The sequence below is a fragment of the Oncorhynchus mykiss genome, chromosome 32, assembly GCF_013265735.2.
Source record: "Oncorhynchus mykiss isolate Arlee chromosome 32, USDA_OmykA_1.1, whole genome shotgun sequence".
Classification (NCBI taxonomy): domain Eukaryota; kingdom Metazoa; phylum Chordata; class Actinopteri; order Salmoniformes; family Salmonidae; genus Oncorhynchus; species Oncorhynchus mykiss.
The window spans coordinates 20769646-20794086 of record NC_050572.1 but is presented as its reverse complement, the minus strand read 5'-3'; the positions used below and the strand labels follow the sequence as shown (position 1 = coordinate 20794086).

General features: G+C 44.2%; 1 protein-coding gene across 4 annotated transcripts in view; it reads left to right on the top strand.

Moving 5' to 3' along the window:
- The window catches only part of trps1 (trichorhinophalangeal syndrome I), a 191632-nt gene that overhangs the window by 67404 nt on the left and 99787 nt on the right, over positions 1 to 24441 (top strand). For all 4 annotated transcript variants that reach the window (XM_036971846.1, XM_036971843.1, XM_036971845.1 and 1 more), the window contains exon 5: positions 17166 to 17838. In XM_036971846.1, the coding sequence (XP_036827741.1) occupies positions 17166 to 17838 (673 nt within the window). The remainder of the gene's footprint in view (positions 1 to 17165; positions 17839 to 24441) is intronic.

Genomic DNA, 24441 nt, shown 5'->3' with positions numbered 1-24441 from the left:
CCTTGCTCAGAACATGAGAACATATGAAAGCTGGTTGTTCCTTTTAACAGGAGTCTTCAATATTCCCAGGTAAGAAGTTTTAGGTTGTAGTTATTATATGAATTCTAGGACAATTTCTTTCTCTACCATTTGTATTTCATATACCGTTGACTATTGGATGTTCTTATAGGCACTTTAGTATTGCCAGTGTAACAGTATAGCTTCCGTCCCTCTCCTCGCCCCTACCTGGGCTCGAACAAGGAACACATCGACAACAGCAACCCTCAGCTTTACCTATTGCTCCACAAAATCCGCGGCCCTTGCTGAGCAAGGGGAACAACCACTCCAAGTCTCAGAGCGAGTGACGTTTGAAACGCTATTAGCGCGCACCCCGCTAACTAGCTAGCCATTTCACATCGGTTACGCAAGCCTAATCTCGGGAATTGATAGTCCTGAAGTCATAAACAACTGCTTGCAAATGCACAAAAGTGCTGTTTGAATGAATGCTTACGAGCCTGCTGGTGCCTACCATCACTCAGTCAGACTTCTCTATCATATCATAGACTTAGTTATAACATGATAACACACAGAAATACGAGCCTTAGGTCATTAATATGGTCGAATCCGGAAACTATCATATTGAAAACAAGATGTTTATTCTGTCAGTGAAGTACGGAACCGTTCTGTATTTTATCAAACGGGTGGCATCCATAAGTCTAAATATTTCTGTTACATTGCACAACCTTCAATGTTATGTCATAATTACGTAAAATTCTGGCAAATTAGGCGGCCCAAACTGTTGCATGTACACTGACTCTGCGTGCAATGAACGCAAGAGAAGTGACACAATTTCACCTGGTTAATATTGCCTGCTAACCTCGATTTTAGCAAGATATGCAGGTTTAAAAATATATACTTCTGTGTATTGATTTTAAGAAAGGCATTGATGTTTATGGTTAGGTACAGTCGTGCAACGATTGTCCTTTTTTTCGCAAATGCGCTTTTGTTAAATCATCCCCCGTTTGGCAAAGTTGGCTGTCTTTGTTAGGAAGAAATAGTCTTCACAGAGTTCGCAACGAGCCAGGTTAGCAGGCAATATTAACTAAATATGCAGGTTTAAAAATATATACTTGTTTATTGATTTTAAGAAAGGCATTGATGTTTATGGTTAGGTACACATTGGAGCAAGACAGTCCTTTTTCGCGAGTACGCACCACATCGATTATATGCAACGCAGGACACGCTAGATAAACTAGTAATATCTTCAACCATGTGTAGTTAACTAGTGATTATGATTGATTGTTTTTTATAAGATAAGTTTAATGCTAGCTAGCAACTTACCTTGGCTTCTTACTGCATTCGCATAACAGGCAGTCTCTGTCACGGTCGTCCTCCTCTTCATCTGAAGAGGAGAGGCGAAAAGGATCAGAGGACCAATATGCGGCGTGGTAAGTGTCCATGGTAAATCTTTAATCAAGAAAGTACTGAACACTGAAAACTATACAAAACCTGTAAACAAAATAACAACCGTGAAGCTAATGCGAGCTGCGCTGAAACAAGCCATCAACATAGACAATCACCCACAAACAAACAGTGCAACCCAGGCTACCTAAGTATGATTCTCAATCAGAGACTAATGACACCTGCCTCTGATTGAGAACCATACTAGGCCGAAACATAGAAATGCCCCAAAACATAGAAAAACAAACATAGACTGCCCACCCAACTCACGCCCTGACCATACTAAATAAATACAAAACAAATGAAATTAAGGTCAGAACGTGACAGTACCCCCCCCCCCCCCCCCCAAAGGTGCGGACTCCGGCCGCAAAACCTTGACCTATAGGGGAGGGTCTGGGTGGGCGTCTGTCCGCGGTGGCGGCTGACCCCACTTCGCCATTGTCTTAGTCCGCCTCATTGTCCTAACCATGGCCACTCCTCTCAATGGACAGAGGGGCAGCAGCTCGGGACAGAGGGGCGGCAGCTCGGGACAGAGGGGCGGCAGCTCGGGACAGAGGGGCGGCTGCTCGGGACAGAGGGGCGGCTGCTCGGGACAGAGGGGCGGCTGCTCGGGACAGAGAGGCGGCTGCTCGGGACAGAGGTTGTTGTATGTGTCGAACTGCTTTGCTTTATCTTGGCCAGGTCGCAGTTGTAAATGAGAACTTGTTCTCAACTAGCCTACCTGGTTAAATAAAGGCGAAAAAAAAAAAAATATGATTACAACCTAAAAGTAGTGTGAAATGCCCTCATAACTTGGCTATAACAGCGATATATTTAGACTATGTGTAACGGTTTTCTTGATGAGAAGGAGAGTCGGACCAAAATGCGGCGTGTCTATTGCAATCCATGTTTAATGAAGTAACACACTAAACACAAACACTATCAAAACAATAAACTTAACGAAAACCGAAACAGCCTATACTTGTGTAACCTAACACAGAACAATGACATCAGGACACTAAGGACAATCACCCACGACAAACTCAAAGAATATGGCTGCCTAAATATGGTTCCCAATCAGAGACAACGATAAACACCTGCCTCTGATTGAGAACCACTTCAGACAGCCATAGACTTAGCTAGAACACCCCACTAGCTACAATCCCCATACATACACACCACATACAAAACCCATGCCACACCCTGGCCTGACCAAATAAATAAAGATAAACACAAAATACTTTGACCAGGGTGTGACAGAACCCCCCCCCCTAAGGTGCGGACTCCCGAACGCACCTCAAAACAATAGGGAGGGTCCGGGTGGGCGTCTGTCCATGGTGGCGGCTCCGGCGCGGGACGTGGACCCCACTCAATCAATGTCTTAGTCCCTTCTCCTCGCGTCCCTGGATAGTCCACCCTCGCCACCGACCATGGCCTAGTAGTCCTCACCCAGAACCCCACTGGACTGAGGAGCAGATCGGGACTGAGGGGCAGCTCGGGACTGAGGCAGCTCGGAACTGAGGGGAAGCTCAGGAGTGAGAGGAAGCTCAGGAGTGAGAGGAAGCTCAGGAGTGAGAGGAAGCTCAGGCAGGTTGATGAATCTACCAGATCCTGGCTGACTGGCAGATCCTGGCTGACTGGCAGATCTGGAAGAGTCTGGTCGACTGGCAGATCTGGAAGAGTCTGGTCGACTGGCAGATCTGGAAGAGTCTGGTCGACTGGCAGATCTGGAAGAGTGTGGTCGACTGGCAGATCTAGAAGAGTCTGGTCGACTGGCAGATCTGGAAGAGTCTGGTCGACTGGCAGCTCTGGAAGAGTCTGGTCGACTGGCAGCTCTGGCTGCTCCATGCTGACTGGCTGCTCCATGATGACTGGCACCTCTGGCTGCTCCATGCTGACTGGCTGCTCTATGCTGACTGGCAGCTCTGGCTGCTCCATGCTGACTGGCTGCTCTATGCTGACTGGCAGCTCTGGCTGCTCCATGCTGACTGGCTGCTCTGGCTGCTCCATGCTGACTGGCTGCTCCATGCTGACTGGCTGCTCCATGCTGACTGGCGGCCCTGGCTGCTCCATGCTGACTGGCGGCCCTGGCTGCTCCATGCTGACTGGCGGCCCTGGCTGCTCCATACTGACTGGCGGCCCTGGCTGCTCCATACTGACTGGCGGCCCTGGCTGCTCCATGCTAACTGGCAGCTCTGGCGGCTCCTTGCAGACTGGCAGCTCTGGCGGCTCCTTGCAGACTGGCAGCTCTGGCGGCTCCTTGCAGACTGGCAGCTCTGGCGGCTCCTTGCAGACTGGCAGCTTTGGCGGCTCCTTGCAGACTGGCAGCTTTGGCGGCATCCTGCAGACAGGCAGCTCTGGCGGCTCCTTGCAGACTGGCAGCTCCTTGCAGACTGGCAGCTCTATGCAGACTGGCAGCTCTATGCAGACTGGCAGCTCCTTGCAGACTGGCAGCTCCTTGCAGACTGGCAGCTCCTTGCAGACTGGCAGCTCTATGCTAACTGGCAGCTCTATGCTAACTGGCAGCTCCTTGCAAACTGGCAGTTCTGAACAGGCGGGAGACTCCGGCAGCGCTGTAGAGAAGGAAGGCTCTAACAGCGCTAAACAGGCGGGAGACTCCGACAGCGCTGGAGAGGAGGAGGGCTCCGACAGCGCTGGACAGGCGAGGCGCACTGTAGGCCTGATGCGTGGTGCTGGCACTGGTGGTACTGGGCCGAGGACACGCACAGGAAGCCTGGTGCGGGGAGCTGCTACCGGAGGGCTGGGGTGTGGAGGTGGTACTGGAAAAACCGGACCGTGCAGGCGCACTGGAGCTCTTGAGCACCGAGCCTGCCCAACCTTACCTGGTTGAATGCTCACGGTCGCCCTGCCAGTGCGGCGAGGTGGAATAGCCCGCACTGGACTATGCAGGCGAACCGGAGAAACCGAGCGCAAGGCTGGTGCCATGTAAACCGGCCCAAGGAGACGCACTGGGGACCAGCTGCGTAGAGCCGGCTTCATGGCATTAGGCTCGACGCTCAATCTAGCCCGGCAGACACGCGGAGCTGGAATATACCGCACCGGGCTATGCACCCGCACTGGAGACACCGTGCGCACCACTGCATAACACGGTGCCTGTCCGGTCTCTCTAGCCCCCCGGTAAGCACAGGGAGTCTGCCCAGGTCTCCTACCTGGCGTAGCCATACTCCCTGTTAGCCCCCCCCCAATACATTTTTGGGGCTGCCTCTCAGGCTTCCATCCGCTACGTCGTGCTGCCTCCTCATATCTGCGCCTCTCAGCTTTCGCCGCCTCCAGTTCCTCCTTGGGGCGGCGATATTCTCCAGGCTGAGCCCAGGGTCCTTTACCGTCCAGTTCTTCCTCCCATGTCCATTTCTCCAGGTGGTGCAGCCTCTCCCACTGCAGCTGCTCCTGCTGCTTCTTCTCCTGCTGCACCTTTGGGCGGCTACACTCCCTTGGTTTAGCCCAGGGTCCTCTCCCGTCGAGGATTTCCTCCCATGTCCAGAAGTCCTTATTGCGCGTCTCCTCGCGCTGCTCCTGCCTGTTGACACGCTGCTTGGTCCGTTGGTGGTGGGTGATTCTGTAACGGTTTTCTTGATGAGAAGGAGAGTCGGACCAAAATGCGGCGTGTCTATTGCAATCCATGTTTAATGAAGTAACACACTAAACACAAACACTATCAAAACAATAAACTTAACGAAAACCGAAACAGCCTATACTTGTGTAACCTAACACAGAACAATGACATCAGGACACTAAGGACAATCACCCACGACAAACTCAAAGAATATGGCTGCCTAAATATGGTTCCCAATCAGAGACAACGATAAACACCTGCCTCTGATTGAGAACCACTTCAGACAGCCATAGACTTAGCTAGAACACCCCACTAGCTACAATCCCCATACATACACACCACATACAAAACCCATGCCACACCCTGGCCTGACCAAATAAATAAAGATAAACACAAAATACTTTGACCAGGGTGTGACACTATGTCACGTTTGTCTGGGCTGGGCTTGCTAGCAGTAGCCAATAGCCAGCCAGCAGCCCTGGGTGGAGCATTGCACCCTGAGAGTTGAAATGCACTTTGGGAATTGTAGTGTGCTGTGTAAAATCCTTTGTATTTCTATGGTGTGTAGACTATTACAAAAAGCTCTAGAAGCTTCAGAAATTAGCTTCAAAGTTTTTTAAACATTTAGAATGCAAACTATTTATTTAATACATTACATTATTTATCTGTAATGATTAATGAATCATTGGTCCTATGTAATGTCATTTCACCCAAAATTATGGCCATAGATTATCAAATTATCCCTTGTATGTAGCAGATTACATTTTTAAACAGTTTAGATGTAATTGCACAATTATTTTGTATGCTGTGAGTCTCAGATATGGTTTTGCATAAGACAAATGTAATGTATAGGTTGTTTTCAATAAAGCTTCACAATAAGGTGTTGAACATTCAATTTGCATGCTGGGGGGCAAAGAGTCCCACAGCTCCGCTAAAAACATTGACAAGTGTGTGCCATTTTCAAGGGATTGTTAAATACATTTTTACTATTTGGTTGTAATATCATCACCTCTTGAAGAGCGTAGTCAGACCTACAACTTTCTGATTATTCCATGCAAAACAAATACACACATTTAGCTCTATCATCAGAGTTATACAGCAAGTAACTGCAACAACTGATCATGTAATTTCAGATACGTAGGTTAGCCTCACGATATCTCTCAATATTAGCCACCATTAATTGGATATTTGAGTGATATAAAAAAAAAACTATACCTGACAAGTATGAGTGGTTTGGTTAATTTCCCACCCTTTGTGGGCTTTGCTTGTCAAGCAGCTGATGGGCCCATGCATAGTGACCTAATGTAATTTTTTCTCAAACCATTTTTTCACTAACCCATTTTCAAAATGTTTTTTAAGAGTATTTAATTACGGTTACTGCTATTGGAGGACCAAAAAAAGCCGATACCGATTAATCGGATGATTTTTTATATTTTTTATTTGTAATAATGACAATTACAACAATACTGAATGAACACTTATTTTAACTTAATGATGCATAATAATACATCAATAAAATCAATTTAGCCTTAAATATAATTGAAACATGTTCAATTTGGTTTAAATAATGCAAAAACAAAGTGTTGGAGAAGAAAGTAAAAGTGCAATATGTGCCATGTAAAAAAACTCATGTTTAAGTTCCTTGCTCAGAACATGAGAACATATGAAAGCTGGTTGTTCCTTTTAACAGGAGTCTTCAATATTCCCAGGTAAGAAGTTTTAGGTTGTAGTTATTATATGAATTCTAGGACAATTTCTTTCTCTACCATTTGTATTTCATATACCGTTGACTATTGGATGTTCTTATAGGCACTTTAGTATTGCCAGTGTAACAGTATAGCTTCCGTCCCTCTCCTCGCCCCTACCTGGGCTCGAACCAGGAACACATCGACAACAGCAACCCTCAGCTTTACCTATTGCTCCACAAAATCCGCGGCCCTTGCTGAGCAAGGGGAACAACCACTCCAAGTCTCAGAGCGAGTGACGTTTGAAACGCTATTAGCGCGCACCCCGCTAACTAGCTAGCCATTTCACATCGGTTACACAAGCCTAATCTCGGGAATTGATAGTCCTGAAGTCATAAACAACTGCTTGCAAATGCACAAAAGTGCTGTTTGAATGAATGCTTACGAGCCTGCTGGTGCCTACCATCACTCAGTCAGACTTCTCTATCATATCATAGACTTAGTTATAACATGATAACACACAGAAATACGAGCCTTAGGTCATTAATATGGTCGAATCCGGAAACTATCATATTGAAAACAAGATGTTTATTCTGTCAGTGAAGTACGGAACCGTTCTGTATTTTATCAAACGGGTGGCATCCATAAGTCTAAATATTTCTGTTACATTGCACAACCTTCAATGTTATGTCATAATTACGTAAAATTCTGGCAAATTAGGCGGCCCAAACTGTTGCATGTACACTGACTCTGCGTGCAATGAACGCAAGAGAAGTGACACAATTTCACCTGGTTAATATTGCCTGCTAACCTCGATTTTAGCAAGATATGCAGGTTTAAAAATATATACTTCTGTGTATTGATTTTAAGAAAGGCATTGATGTTTATGGTTAGGTACAGTCGTGCAACGATTGTCCTTTTTTTCGCAAATGCGCTTTTGTTAAATCATCCCCCGTTTGGCAAAGTTGGCTGTCTTTGTTAGGAAGAAATAGTCTTCACAGAGTTCGCAACGAGCCAGGTTAGCAGGCAATATTAACTAAATATGCAGGTTTAAAAATATATACTTGTTTATTGATTTTAAGAAAGGCATTGATGTTTATGGTTAGGTACACATTGGAGCAAGACAGTCCTTTTTCGCGAGTACGCACCACATCGATTATATGCAACGCAGGACACGCTAGATAAACTAGTAATATCTTCAACCATGTGTAGTTAACTAGTGATTATGATTGATTGTTTTTTATAAGATAAGTTTAATGCTAGCTAGCAACTTACCTTGGCTTCTTACTGCATTCGCATAACAGGCAGTCTCTGTCACGGTCGTCCTCCTCTTCATCTGAAGAGGAGAGGCGAAAAGGATCAGAGGACCAATATGCGGCGTGGTAAGTGTCCATGGTAAATCTTTAATCAAGAAAGTACTGAACACTGAAAACTATACAAAACCTGTAAACAAAATAACAACCGTGAAGCTAATGCGAGCTGCGCTGAAACAAGCCATCAACATAGACAATCACCCACAAACAAACAGTGCAACCCAGGCTACCTAAGTATGATTCTCAATCAGAGACTAATGACACCTGCCTCTGATTGAGAACCATACTAGGCCGAAACATAGAAATGCCCCAAAACATAGAAAAACAAACATAGACTGCCCACCCAACTCACGCCCTGACCATACTAAATAAATACAAAACAAATGAAATTAAGGTCAGAACGTGACAGTACCCCCCCCCCCCCCAAAGGTGCGGACTCCGGCCGCAAAACCTTGACCTATAGGGGAGGGTCTGGGTGGGCGTCTGTCCGCGGTGGCGGCTGACCCCACTTCGCCATTGTCTTAGTCCGCCTCATTGTCCTAACCATGGCCACTCCTCTCAATGGACAGAGGGGCAGCAGCTCGGGACAGAGGGGCGGCAGCTCGGGACAGAGGGGCGGCAGCTCGGGACAGAGGGGCGGCTGCTCGGGACAGAGGGGCGGCTGCTCGGGACAGAGAGGCGGCTGCTCGGGACAGAGGGGCTCTGGCGCCTCTGGGCTGAGGGGCTCTGGCGCCTCAGACTCCGGCAGCAGCGCCGGACAGGCGGGAGACTCCGGCAGCAGCGCCGGACATGCGGGAGACTCCGGCAGCAGCGCCGGACAGGCGGGAGACTCCGGCAGCAGCGCCGGACAGGCGGGAGACTCCGGCAACAGCGCCGGACAGACAAGACCACCTGCAGGGAGGAGACAGAGAGACAGCCTGGTGCGTGGGGCTGCCACAGGAACCACCAGGCTGGGGAGACCTTCAGGAGGCTTGGGATTAGGAGGAGGCACCTGAAGGACTGGAGCTCTGGTGCGCAACCTTGGCACCACTTCCCCAGGCTGGATAACCACTCTAGCCCGGACCCTCCAGAGTGCAGGCACAGGTTGAACCGGGCTGTGGGTAAGCATGGGAGATCTAGTGCTTACTACACGCACCTCTCCCTTAGGCTCCATTCCCACATTCGCCCGGCACGAGCGGCGCGCAGGCAGAGGACGCACTGCACCCTCCCAGCGCCCCGGAGAGACAGAGCGTAAGAGCTGGCGCAGGATACCCTGGACCAAAACTGCGTACTGGTGACCAGACCCGATGAGCAGGCACCATACGCCCTGGCTCGATGCCCGCGCTCGCATGACACTCTCGGGGGGCTGTCCTATAGCGCACCGGGCTATGGACACGTACTGGCGACACCGTGCGCTTAACCGCATAACACGGTGCCTGACCAGTAACGCGCTGCTTATAATAACCACGAGGAGTGAGCGCAGGTCTGCTACCTGGCTTAGCTCCACCCCTCGTGTGCCCCAAAAATTTTTTGGGGGGGCTGCCTCTCGTACCTGTCGCACTGCCGTGCTGCCTTCGCCAACCTCATTCTCCTGTAACCCTCCTCGCACTGCTCCATCGAATCCCAGGCGGGCTCCGGCACTCTCCCTGGGTCGATCGCCCATCCGTCTATCTCCTCCCAAGTGGTGTAGTCCTGTGATGCTGGCCGCTGTTGTCGTTGCTGCTGCTGCTGTCGTCGCTGTCTTTTACCACGCCGCTTGGTCCTAGGTTGGTGGGTGATTCTGTCACGGTCGTCTTCCTCTTCATCTGAAGAGGAGAGGCGAAAAGGATCAGAGGACCAATATGCGGCGTGGTAAGTGTCCATGGTAAATCTTTAATCAAGAAAGTACTGAACACTGAAAACTATACAAAACCAGTAAACAAAATAACAACCGTGAAGCTAATGCGAGCTGCGCTGAAACAAGCCATCAACATAGACAATCACCCACAAACAAACAGTGCAACCCAGGCTACCTAAGTATGATTCTCAATCAGAGACTAATGACACCTGCCTCTGATTGAGAACCATACTAGGCCGAAACATAGAAATGCCCCAAAACATAGAAAAACAAACATAGACTGCCCACCCAACTCACGCCCTGACCATACTAAATAAATACAAAACAAATGAAATTAAGGTCAGAACGTGACAGTCTCCTCGTGGAGTGCAATGTAAAGCAGGTGGTTAGAGCGTTGGACTAGTTAACTGTAAGGTTGCAAGATTGAATCCCCGAGCTGACAAGGTAAAACTCTTTCGTTCTGCCCCTGAACAAGGCAGTTAACCCACCATTCCTAGGCCGTTATTGAAAATAAGAATGTGTTAACTGACTTGCCTAGTTAAATAAAGGATAAATAAAGGTGTAAAAAAAAAAAATTAATTAAAAAAGCGCCCAAATCGGTGTCCAAAAATACTGATTTCCGATTATTATGAAATCTTAAAATCGGCCCTAATTAATCGGCCATTCCGATTAATCGGTCAACCTCTAATCCAAATAGTTTGCCATCTATAGTAGTGATGACAGAAATCCGACTGACAACTTTACAAGGACGAGGACTTTACAAGGACGAGGATTTTCAAGCACTTTCAAAAAGCCTAATCTCTGTTGAAGCAAGTTAAATTGTGTTGTTTGCTTAGCTAGCTATGTACTAAATGGATAGGTACTTTCAGACATCTGAAATGACATGATAATTGATGTTTACTGATCATGAAAAACATGCAGATACTTGCTGTATAACTCTGATGATAGAGCTAAATGTATGTAATTGTTTTGCATGGAATAATCAGACATTTGCTCAATAGGTGATGATATGAAAAGCAACTAGATATAGCATTTATTTAACAATCCCTTGAAAATTGCACGTTGTTGTCAATAGTTTTAGTGGAGCTGGTGGTCTCCTTGCCCCACAGCAGCCAAATTGAACGTACTGTGGCGCTTGATTGAAAACAACCGATTATTCTGTTATTTAAAATGGTGTTTTATTTTTGAACAAAATTGAATATAGAATAAAATAATAGTGTATTTATTTAAGTTGTTCTACCGGTTATCAAAATATTTTTCAATTTAAAAAAAAATTAAGCCCAGTGGATATTCTGGGACTTAACTAATACACTTTCTTTCTCTTTTTTTTGCCGTGGTATCATTTCTGTATCAAGTATCATGATGCTAAACCTGGTATCGGCATTGAAGTCAGAATTCTGGTATCGTGACACACACAGACACACACACACACGTTTTTTCATCAGAAATTATGGTTTATGGGTACCTTCATGTTTGTGTAAAACCTTAGTGTTCTCATACTTTTTATTTATAGATTTTAGATGTGTATGAATTGTTCTTTTTATTTTTTTACTAAATGCTATATATCCATTGTTTAACTGGAATGGAATGTTCGTGTCCTGTATATTTGACTGTGATATGTGGTTGTTTCACCTAGCTATCTTAATATTAATGCAAAGGTAGGTCGATCTAGATAAGAGCATCTGCTAAATAACAAAAATGTAAGCATTTTACAAACAGATCTCATATTACCTTATTGAATTATTCATCATATAAATAAATTATATATATATATATATATATATATACACACAGTACTTGTCAAAAGTTTGGACACGCCTACTCATTCCAGGGTTTTTCTTTATTTCTACTATTTTCTACATTGTAGAATAATAGTGAAGACATAAAAACTATAAAATAACACATATGGAATCATGCAGTAATCAAAAAAGTGTTAAACAAATCAAAATATATTTTATATAGGAGATCCTTCAAAGTCGCCACCCTTTGCCTTGATGACAACTTTGCACACTCTTGGCATTCTCTCAACCAGCTTCATGAGGTAGTAAACTGTCATGCATTTCAATTAACAGGTTTGCCTTGTTAGAAGTTCATTTGTGGAATTTCTTTCCTTCTTAATGTGTTTGAGCCAATCAGTTGTGTTGTGACAAGGTAGTGGTGGTATACATAAGATAGCCCTATTTGGTAAAAGACTAAGTCCATATTATGGCAAGAACAGCTCAAAAAAGTAAAGGGAAATTACAGTTGATCATTACTTTTAGACATGATGGTAAGTCAAGCCGGAACATTTCAAGAACTTTGAAAGTTTCTTCAAGTGCTGTCGCAAAAAATGTCATGTCATGTGCTATGATGAAAGTGGCTCTCATGAGGACCACCACAGGAAAGGTAGACCAAGAGTTACCTCTACTGCAGATGACAAGTTCATTATAGTTAACTGCACCTCAGATTGCAGCCCAAATAAATGCTTCACAGAGTTCAACAGACACATCTCAACATCAACTGCTCAGAAGAGACTGAGTGAATCAGGCCTTCAAGGTCTAATTGCTGCAAAGAAACCACTACTAAAGGACACCAATAATAAGAAGAGACTTGCTTGGACCAAAAAACATGATGAATGGACATCAGTCCTTTGGTCTGGGTGGCTACCTTTAAGAAACGAAAATCTAAAATATAATTTGATATGTTTAACACTTTTTTGTTTACTACATGATTCCATATGTGTTATTTCATAGTTTTGATGTCTTCAGTATTATTCTACAATGTAGAAAATAGTAAAAAATAAAGAAAGACTGGTACTGTATATTGATTGACACAAATTTTGACACAAATGTATAATTTGTAAAAAATGTAATATTAAAAAAAAACATTTAGTTATTTGTGACATTTGACTGTGTAAAACCTAGCAGTACTACTTATTTTTCTGAAAGTACGGCAGGTATATAGCATTTTGCCCAAAGAAATTAAAATTTGTGTCTCAGAAACTGAAACCATCAAGTGATAGATTTTAAACAAATACATGTCTGTCATTGAACAACCAAATTTCCTGATTACATAGTGAAAAAACACCATTCTCTTTCATAATTTCTTTTAACAATAAAAACGAATTTACCAACATTTCCGAAAATCTCTTGACCACCAAATTTTGTTACGTTATACAGAGGCACACAACAGCCTGCTTGGAGTTTTCCAAAATGCCCCTAAAGACTATTTGACCATGAGAAACATGATTCTCTGGTCTGATGAAACCAAGATAGAACTCTTTTGCCTGATTGCCAAGTGTCACATCTGGATGAAATTTGGCACCATCACTACAGTGAAGCATGGAGGTGGCAGCATCATGCTGTGGGGATGTTTTTCAACGGCACGGACTGGGAGACTAGTCAGGATCAAGGCAAAGATGAACGGAGAAAATTACAGAGAGATCCTTGTTGAAAACCTGCTCCAGAGTGCTCAGGACCTCAGACTGGGGGGCGAAGGTTCACCGTGCAACAGGAAAACAACTCTAAGCACACAGCCAAGACAATGCAGGAGTGGCTTCGGGACAAGTCTCTGAATGTCTTTGAGTGGTCCAGCCAGAGCCTTGAACCCTAAAAACTCTGGAGAGACCTGAAAATAGCTGTGCAGCAATGCTCCCCATCTAACTAACCTGACAGAGCTTGAGAGTATCTACAGAAAAGAATACAGGTGTGCCAAGCTTGTAGCATCATACCCAAGAAGACTCAAGGCTGTAATCGCTGCCAAAGGTGCTTCAACAAAGTACTGAGTAAAGGGTCTGAATACTTACAGTTGAAGTCGGAAGTTTACATACACCTTAGTCAAATACATTTAAACTCAGTTTTTCACAATTCCTGACATTGAATCCTAGTAAAAATTCCCTGTGTTAGGCCAGTTAGGATTAACACTTTATTTTAGGAATGTGAAATGTCAGAATAATAGTAGAGAGAATGATTTATTTCATATTTTATTTCAACACATTCCCAGTGGGTCAGAAGTTTACATACACTCAATGAATATTTGGGACGGCAGATGGCCTAGTGGTTAGCGCGTTGGACTCATAACTGAAATGTTGCAAGATCGAATCCCCTAGCGTTCTGCCCCTGAACAAAGCAGTTAACCCATTGTTCCTAGGCCGTCATTGAAAATAAGATTTTGTTCTTAACTGACTTGCCAAGTTAAATAAAGGGGAAAAAAATACCAAATTTGGTAGCATTGCCTTTAAATTGTTTAACTTGGGTCAAACGTTTCGGTTAGCCTTCATCAAGCTTCCCAAAAAGTACAATCTTTGTCCCCATGTGCAGTTGCAAACCATAGTCTGCCTTTTTTATCCCGATTTTGGAGCAGTGGCATCTTCTTTGCTGAGCGGCCTTCAGGTTATGTCAATATAGGACTCGTTTTACTGTGGATATAGATACTTTTGTACCGGTTTCCTCCAGCATTTTCACAAGGTCCTTTGCTGTTGTTCTGGGATAGATTTGCACTTTTTGCACCAAAGTACGTTCATCTCTATGAGACAGAATGCGTCTCCTTCCTGAGGGGTGTGACGTCTGCGTGGTCCCATGGTGTTTATACTAACGTACTATTGTTTGTACAGATGCATGTGGTACCTTTAGGTGTTTGGAAATTGCTCCCAAGGATGAACCAGACTTGTGGAGGTCTATCATGTTTTTCCTGAGGTCTTGGCTGATTTCTCTTGATTTTCCCATGATGTCAAGCAAAGAGGCACTGAGTTTGAAGGTAGGTCTTGAAATACATCCACAGGTACACCCCCAATTGACTCAATTTATGTCAATTAGCCTATCAGAAGCTTCTAAAGCCATGACATAATTTTCTGGAATTTTCCAAGCTGTTTAAAGGCACAGTCAACTTAGTGTATGTAAACTTCTGACCCACTGGAATTGTGATGCAGTCATTTATAAGTGAAATAATCTGTCTGTAAACAATTGAACGGAAAAAATGTATTGTGTCATGCACAAAGTAGATGTCCTAACCGACTTGCCAAAACTATAGTTTGTTAACAAGACATTTGTGGAGTGGTTGAAAAACTAGTTTTAATGACTCCAACCGAAGTGTATGTAATCTTCCGACTTCAACTGTATGTAAATGTGATATTTCAGTTTTTCTCTTTAATAAATTCGCAAACATTTAAAAAAATATTTTTGTCATTATGGGTATTGTGTGTAGATTGATGGGAGAAATAAACAATTTAATACATTTTAGAATAAGGCTGTAACTTAAGGCAAAATGTGGAAAAAGTAAAAGGGCCTGAATACTTTCCAAATGCACTGTATAGCGTTTTGGAATAAATTAAATTTGTGAGTGTTAAATCCTAGAATGCAACAATACAAATGCAATAACAATTACTTTTTGTTGTTGTTTTTGTTTGTTTTGTTTGCCTTTCAGTTGGAGGTAGGTGGGAGGAAGAAATTCTAAATATCTTTTGCTTCATATTTAGATTAAACTTTGAGAAGAAAGGGTTCCAAATTAGTTATTCGGCTCTCCCCATAGAATAACCCTTTTTAGTTCCAGGTAGAACCCTTTTTGGAAAGGGTGGAACTCAAAAGGGTTCTACCTGAAACCAAAAAGTGTTCTTCAAAGGGTTATCCTATGGGGAAAGCCGAAGAACCCTTTTAGGTTCTAGATAGCGTTAAAGAGAAGCTGACAGGACGTTGCCTTTTTTCAACAATGTAGTTAGTTATTCATAATGTAACTGCCCTTTGATCACTATGCCTTTTTTCAACAATGTAGTTAGTTATTCATAATGTAACTGCTCTTTGATCACTATGCCTTTTTTCAACAATGTAGTTAGTTAGTTATTCATAATGTAACTGCCCTTTGATCACTATGCCTTTTTTCAACAATGTAGTTAGTTATTCATAATGTAACTGCCCTTTGATCACTATGCCTTTTTTCAACAATGTAGTTAGTTATTCATAATGTAACTGCCCTTTGATCACTATGCCTTTTTTCAACAATGTAGTTAGTTAGTTATTCATAATGTAACTGCCCTTTGATCACTATGCCTTTTTTCAACAATGTAGTTAGTTATTCATAATGTAACTGCCCTTTGATCACTATGCCTTTTTTCAACAATGTAGTTAGTTATTCATAATGTAACTGCCCTTTGATCACTATGCCTTTTTTCAACAATGTAGTTAGTTATTCATAATGTAACTGCCCTTTGATCACTATGCCTTTTTTCAACAATGTAGTTAGTTATTCATAATGTAACTGCCCTTTGATCACTATGCCTTTTTTCAACAATGTAGTTAGTTATTCATAATGTAACTGCCCTTTGATCACTATGCCTTTTTTCAACAATGTAGTTAGTTATTCATAATGTAACTGCCCTTTGATCACTATGCCTTTTTTCAACAATGTAGTTAGTTATTCATAATGTAACTGCCCTTTGATCACTATGCCTTTTTTCAACAATGTAGTTAGTTATTCATAATGTAACTGCCCTTTGATCACTATGCCTTTTTTCAACAATGTAGTTAGTTATTCATAATGTAACTGCCCTTTGATCACTATGCCTTTTTTCAACAATGTAGTTAGTTATTCATAATGTAACTGCCCTTTGATCACTATGCCTTTTTTCAACAATGTAGTTAGTTAGTTATTCATAATGTAACTGCCCTTTGATCACTATGCCTTTTTTCAACAATGTAGTTAGTTATTCATAATGTAACTGCCCTTTGATCACTATGCCTTTTTTCAACAATGTAGTTAGTTATTCATAATGTAACTGCTCTTTGATCACTATGCCTTTTGGAGGCGTGCATGCGTGCTTATAAGTCTGAAAAGTTGAGGCTATGGATGAATGGCCACACTCCTAGCACTCTTGATGCTGGTAAAATAAACAGGAGTGGGCGAGGAAGTTGTGTTTATTTATTTGGACATCCATGCATTGGACATCTCTGTGCAGACATGGCTACGTTAACAGGAAATGAAAGCATTTTGAACCTGCTGTGATGGTTCATTGTGGTTCTGAGCAAAACCCAACTGGTTATTTAGCTGAAGTTGTCATGTGGTGTATCGTAATTATTGGTGAATTTGATACAGTATATGATGGTCGAAGGTTGGAGAATGCTTGTGAGATGAGCGCGAGATAGAGTTAGCCATTCAATTGAAATTGATTGAACCCATAATGTTTTGATTAAAAAACATACTCATGTTGACCAAGGTTGCGCTGGTATTCATTTCCTGATGATATTTCTCACTGCCTGTCGATGAATGCTTTCTCGTGGTCAAGACTGGCACACTATTCATCCTCTGATATTGTCTACCTCCCTCCATGTCTGTCCCTGTAGACTCTCCCTCCCTCCTTCATTAACCCTTCCATTGTCTTCCGCCTGTAGGAGAGTCCACGGCTGCTGCCGGTGCCGCCACTGCAGCTTTACGGCCTCTGACACCTCATCACTTCTGGATCACTTCAACACGGCCCACTGCCAGGATTCCTCCACCTCCTCTCATCCCTCCGCTTCCTCCGCCACCACCAATGGCTGCTCCGCCACCACCCCCTCCACCCTCAGCATCAAGGAGGAGAGCAAGGGCGACCTCAAGCTCTACAGTCTGGTTCCCCCGGAGGGTCGCGCCGCTGAGGCAGGGCCGGGTGCCGAGGGAGGGGTGAAGAGTGAGGCCCTGGACGAGAAGGACACCCAGGGCCCCAAGGGATGGGTGGAGGCCAGAGAGGCCCAGGCCCAATCCCACGCAGCAGGCCTAGTATGGGTGCCTAAGGAGCGGGCCGGGGACATACTGAGGGGTAGTCCGGCCCAGTATCCCCAGGGCGCCCTGCATCTACTCAATGCTGTGGCCGCCTCTCAGGAGCAACAGCACCACCAGCAGAAGGGGGGGTCAGCGGTGCTCAGGGACTCCCCAGGCCTGGTGTTCAGCCTGGGGGGGGTCGACACCAAGGCCTTCCTGTCAGGACAGCCCCAGGGCGGTGCCGAGAAGCCCGGGCATCTGGTGCAGCAGTACTCCTCACCCACCGAAGGCAAGGCCGCCAAGGAGGAGTCCCAGTCGCTCCTAAGGGTAAGTAAACTCTCCACTCTCTCTCCTTCCTCACCCTCTCTCTTGTTTTGTTTTTTTTCACTCCACTACCCATCTCTGTTCATGAAAACAGCCTATTTTGGACTATTCTCCTGTGTTTTAATGGCCTAAGTTCTGCTGCTGTGCTCTGCTGGAGGTCACTGCAGTGCAGAGAGAGAGAGAACCAAGGCGGAAGCCATTTTGAAGCCATCGTCCCTGAATGATGAATGGTGGTGCTCCGAGTTGTGCCACACCAGAGAGCCTCTGTTATGTTCTCATCCCTCACATCCTTCTCATCCTTAGAGTCTCGCTCTAGTCTCCCACCATGTTTATCAATCCCCCAAAGCTGATGTTTGTCTCCCCTGCTCGGCCTTAATGAGGTAAGACCAAGCCAGCAGAACAGCAGAATGAACCGCCTCTGGTTAGTTCTCCCTCTCTCTGAGCTCCGACCGGTCTAATTGAGATATTGTTTCCAGCCACCCTGAGACTTACAGACACGACAATGGCTATATCTCTCTCTCTCTCACACACACACACACACACACACACACACACACACACACACACACACACACACACACACACACACACACACACACACACACACACACACACACACACACACACACACACACACACACACACACACACACACACACACACACACACACACACGCGCGCACCACAGCTAAAAACAATGGTTCAATGAAGAATCGGAGAGAAAACAAATGTCTGGCTATTTGTCAATAGAGGCCTTCCTTTCTGTATGCAGCTGCTTTTAATTCAGAGATAAAAATCTCCCATTAAGACTTGATTGACTCAGTGCGGTTTGTATTGAATCTGTCTCGCTGGTTCATTTGGCTTTGGAGTTAATGTTCTCACTCATTCTGGCACTCCCAACGGGTCTTTGGCTTTTTGGATCCGACATCGCCGTTTGATTCCCAGGCTGTCAATCATGTCTTTCAGTGGACATCAGCACATAGTGTACAAGTTAATAAATAACATATATCAACACAGCGGCCATCTTGAAGGCCTCTTCGCAATGATTTGGAGACTTGACAGCAGAGAAAACTTTGAGTCATCAGCCCACACCTCACACACTGTCAGAGAGAAGAGATCACACTGATTACAAAGATTAGCAGCAGTATCTGGCATGTGTGTGTGTATGTGTGTGTGCGTGTTCTGTGTTTATACTGTACAGTGCAGGCTTCAGCATCGGGATATTTGCCAAAAAATGCCTGCAGGCCCCATTCAGTCATGCTTAGTGCGTTTCATAAATATCTACAAAACTGGGTTTAAAGTCAGAGATAAGACTGGCGGTGCAGACTATTTTTGGGGCTTGTCTGTAGTTATAAAGGTGTGGAGAGACATGGCGTGGCAGGAACGGACTGCCTTAGAATTCACCATTAGAAGAAGACAATTGCCTCACAAAGAGGCCTTTAATGTAATTCTTCCGAAGTTGGTCTCCAATCGAAATATCTTCTCTCCAAGGTCAGGCAATTGTATATATTTCAGTGTGGATTCAACGGCTTCATGACATGTCTGCATATGTTATGTCTAGCGTTTACTTTGAACTGAAGCAGGGCTGGACTTAACAGAGGGAGGTGGGAGGTGGTGGCGGGTTATCCCACAAAGCTCTGACATCATCTCTTGCTCCCATCTGCTGTGCTTCACCCACGTTTCATTCAACCCCTTTGACACAGAACATTGAGAAACTGTCAGCTGCCCACGGGGACAGCAGCACTTCCTACGAGCTCTCCATCCAAACTCCATCATTGTCTTATGTAACACATTCGTTTAAAAAAAAAAAAAAAAGCTGATTTTGTCTCTCAACATTAGAACTGGGCTGTGTGGATTTGAATAATGTGCTTTTGTGCGTTATTCAGTCTCTCTTAGTCTATCTCCGTTGTCTTTGGCATTTCTCTTTTTCTTCGTTCTCTTTGTGGACAGTTCTGGGTTGGGGAGACATTGGCAGCCCTGGCTGTGTTGGCAGACGCCAGGCTAGGGCGTGGCACGGCTGAGCAGCGCGGTTAAGTCATTATCTAAGGCGTGTCAACGCAGTGTGTGAAAGGATTGGGGCGGGGGCGGAGATTAGACCATAGTCTTCAGGAAATGTTGAATCAGAATGTTTTGGGACAGCTCAGGGCTTAATGGGTCTCAGAAGGGCTCTGAGGTTTTTAGCGTCGATCGTCACAATGTTTTTTCAGTTACCATGACCTAGCTTATGAGTCATCACCTAGAATTATAACACGGGGCAAAGCAAAGTAAAGGGAGGTGTTCTTAAAGCAAAAATAACCTGAGAAACCAGGTTTGTACTTAGCCTCACACAGTTTAGTACTTCACTTTCTCAAATCCCACTCATATTCTCAGGTTTAAATCTGTGACATGGGTTTGTATTTGTATTTTAGTTTATTATGGATCCCCAAAGCAGCATCTACTCTTCCTGGGGTCCAGCAAAATTAAGGCAGTTTATACAGTTTACAAAACATTACAATACATTCACAGATCTCACAACATACTGTGTGCCCTCAGGCCCTTACTCCACCGCTACCACATATCTACAGTACTAAATGAATGTGTATGTATAGTGCATATGTTATCGTGTGTGTGTGTGTGTGTATGCATGTGTCTGTGCCAATGTTTGTGTTGCTTCACGGTCCCCGCTGTTCCATAAGGTGTTTTTGTATCTGTTTTTTAAATCTAATTTTACTGCTTGCGTCAGGTACTTGATGTGGAATAGAGTTCCATGTAGTCATTGCTGTATTTACTACTCTGTGCTTCCCATAGTCTGTTCTGAACTTGGGGACTGTGAAGAGACCTCTTGTGGCATGTATTGTGGGGTATGCATGGGTGTACGTGCTGTGTGCCAGTAGTTTAGACAGACAGCTCGGTGCATTCAACATGTCAATACCTCTCATAAATAAAAGTAGTGATAAAGTCAATCTCTCCTCCACTTTGAACCAGGAGAGATTGACATATTATTAATATCTGCTCTCTATGTACATCCAAGGGCCAGCCGTGCTGCCCTGTTCTGAGCCAATTGCAATTATCCTAAGTCCTTTTTTGTGGCACCTGACCACACAACTGAACAGTAGTCAAGGTGTGACAAAACTAGGGCCTGTTGGGCCTGCCTTGTTGATGGTGCTGTTAAGATGGCAGAGCATCACTTTATTATAGACATACTTCTCCCCATCTTAGCTACTACTGCATCAATATGTTTTGACCATGACAGTTTACAATCTAGTGTAACTCCAAGGATTTTAGTCATCTCAACTTGTTGAATGTCTACATTATTTATTACAAGGTTTATTTGAGGTTTAGGGTTTAGTGAGAGTTTTATTCCAAATTCAATGCTTTTAAAAATTCTATGCTTTTAGTTTTAGAAATATTTAGGGCTAACTTATTCCTTGCCACCCACTCTGAAACTTACTGCAGCTCTTTGCTGAATGTTGTCATTTCAGTCGCTATAGTAGTTGATGTGTATAGTGTTGAGTCATCCGCATACATAGACACTCTGGCTTTACTCAAAGTCAGTGGCATTATCGATCATAGTCTGCTGATGGAAAAATGTATGTGTTATGGCTTTACACCCCCTGCTATAATGTGTATAAATAGTTACTTGTCTAACAGAACACAGAGGGTGTTCATTAATGGAAGCATCTCAAATATAATCCAGTTAGAATCAGGAATTCCCCAGGGTACCTGTTTAGGCCCCTTGCTTTTTTCAATTTGTACTAACAATTGAAAAAAGCAAGGGGCCTAAACAGGTACCCTGGGGAATTCCTGATTCTAACTGGATTATATTTGAGATGCTTCCATTAATGAACACCCTCTGTGTTCTGTTAGACAAGTAACTCTTTATCCACATTATAGCAGGGGGTGTAAAGCCATAACACATACATTTTTCCATCAGCAGACTATGATCGATAATGTCAAAAGCTGCACTGAAGTCTAACAAGACAGCCCCCACAATAATTTTACCATCAGTTTCTCTCAGTCAATCATCAGTCATTTTTGTAAGTGCTGTGCTTGTTGAGTGTCCTTCCCTATATGCATGCTGAACTTCTATTGTCAATTTGTTTACTGTGAAATAGCATTGTATTTGGTCAAACACCATTTTTTCCAGAAGTTCACTAAGGGTTGGTAACAGGCTGATTGGTCGGCTATTTGAGCCAGTAAAGGCGGCTTTACTATTCTTGGGTGGCGGAATGACTTTATCTTCCCTCCAGGCCTGAGGGCACACACTCTCTAGTAGGCTTAAATTGAAGATGTGGCAAATAGGAGTGTCAATATTGTCTGCTATTATCATCAATCATTTTCCATCCAGATTGTCAGATCCCGGTGGCTTGTCATTGTTGGTAGACAGCAATAATTTTTCCACCTCTTCCACACTGACTTTACGGCATTCAAAAGTACAATTCTTGTCTTTCATAATTTGGTCCGATATACTTGGATGTGTAGTGTCAGCGTTTGTTGCTGACATGTCATCCCTAAGTTTGCTTATCTTGCTGTGTGTCTCGATATTAGTCACAAATTACAGATTTTATTCATGACACTGGAGAGGAGGGGGGATTTTGATTGGCAAAAATTAACACCTGCATGTTCAATGACATCATTTATTGCCATTAATTATAATCTTATCAATATGAAATCAGAACTTTCATCACTAAGCTAGATCATTTATCACAGTTGCTTTGCTGGGCCATAATGACAAATTCTTCTCTGGTGGTCCTGATTATAGCTAACAGCAAAGTGATGGAAAGTCTGTCCGTCAGTCTGTCTGTTCTTTTCGACCACGATGACAAATCCTCTGGTTCAAAGCAGGAGCAGGGTTTATGATGGTTTATGATGATTTATAGTAGCAACAATCAGTGACAGTACAACAGTACTGATGGTTGCAGAGCTCCTATTAGAGTTGTCAATTGATTTCTCACACGACTTGCCAGTCAGTGCAACCTTAAGCTATTATGACTGTGTTCAAAGTGTGGCCTTCTCCAGTCTCCTCTGGCCTTCATGGCAGTCACTGCCCCGCAGGCTCTCTCTCTTCTTAAGGGCTGTGCCAGTATTCACTAAAGAGTCTGAGTCTTGACTCCCAGCTTCCCCCTGTCTTGATTAGGCTCTGCCCTGCCATGCTCGCACACACACACACGCAAGCACGTACGCACACACTCATATACAAACACACACAGATACAAACACTCACACTCACTCAGATGTGTGTGCAAACATACATACATAGACACACACACACTGCTAAACAAACCACTGTGAAGCCACAGCATCTCCCTGAGTTACGGAGATCAGGCACCGTGCCACTGTGAAGTTCCAGCTTCCACTCAGCCACTGTGAAGTTCCAGCTTCCACTCAGCCACTGTGAAGTTCCAGCTTCCACTCAGCCACTGTGAAGTTCCAGCTTCCACTCAGCCACTGTGAAGTTCCAGCTTCCACTCATCCACTGTGAAGCTCCAGCTTCCACTCAGCCACTGTGAAGTTCAAGCTTCCACTCAGCCACTGTGAAGTTCCAGCTTCCACTCTGCCACTGTGAAGTTACAGCTTCCACTCAGCCACTGTGAAGTTCCAGCTTCCACTCTGCCACTGTGAAGTTACAGCTTCCACTCAGCCACTGTGAAGTTACAGCTTCCACTCTGCCACTGTGAAGTTACAGCTCCCAGCTTCCACCAGTCTTAACTATGCAGAGACGGCCAGTTGCTAGCCGACCCACATGCCACTGACCTGTTATTGGCTGATCTGGTGTCTGTGTTAATTATGTAGCTGAACTTCTGCTCTGCTGCTTCCTCTGTCTATTGCTAACAGGTGTTTAGCGGTTTAACCCACCAACAGATCAATGCAAGCGTGTAATGTGTGTGTGTGTGTGTGACGACAAAAGCTTACTTTCTCAAGTTTTACAACATGACAAATACATTCATGAAACTATTTTGTACTATTAAGGATTTCCACAGCTCAAATCAGATATTTAGAAATCAAGTTTTGAGTCCTGCAGACTGGCTGAAACATCACACATCTCAAAACTTCTCAAAACGAGTTAATAGGCCCACCTGTATTGGTCTCCAGGGTTGAAATATCCCTCTGACTTTTATAAAATCTCTATTCAACACCTTGGAGGTAGAGGATAGCATTAAAGTAGTGCTTGTCTGTCAAGGACGCGCTCTGAATGTTTTTGATCCAACCCCCTCCGATGCTGCCATGGGCCATTCCTTCACACAGCTTATTTGATTCAGTTCTGTTCTTAGATTCTCTCGATATCCCAGTGGCATAGGCAAAGACTGACGTCGTTCTTCTAACATCAACCAATAATTCCTTCAGACAGAGACAGGGCTTCAATAGGCAGATAGAGAGGGTTGTGTGTGTGTGATAAGGTGAAGCCATATTAATCACCTGGGGCTCCAATTTGACCCCTGGTGACGTAGATGACCTGAGGGGAGTGGTGTCTGGGTTAAGGGCGTTTGATGGGAGTTGGGGAGTTGGAGTACGCACTCAGCAGAGACTCAGGAGGAAGAAGGGCAGGGGGGATGCTGCTGTTGCTGAGGGGGTTGTTTCTGAAGAACTAAATATCTGCCAGCATATTAGTCCAGAGGGATTTTGTAG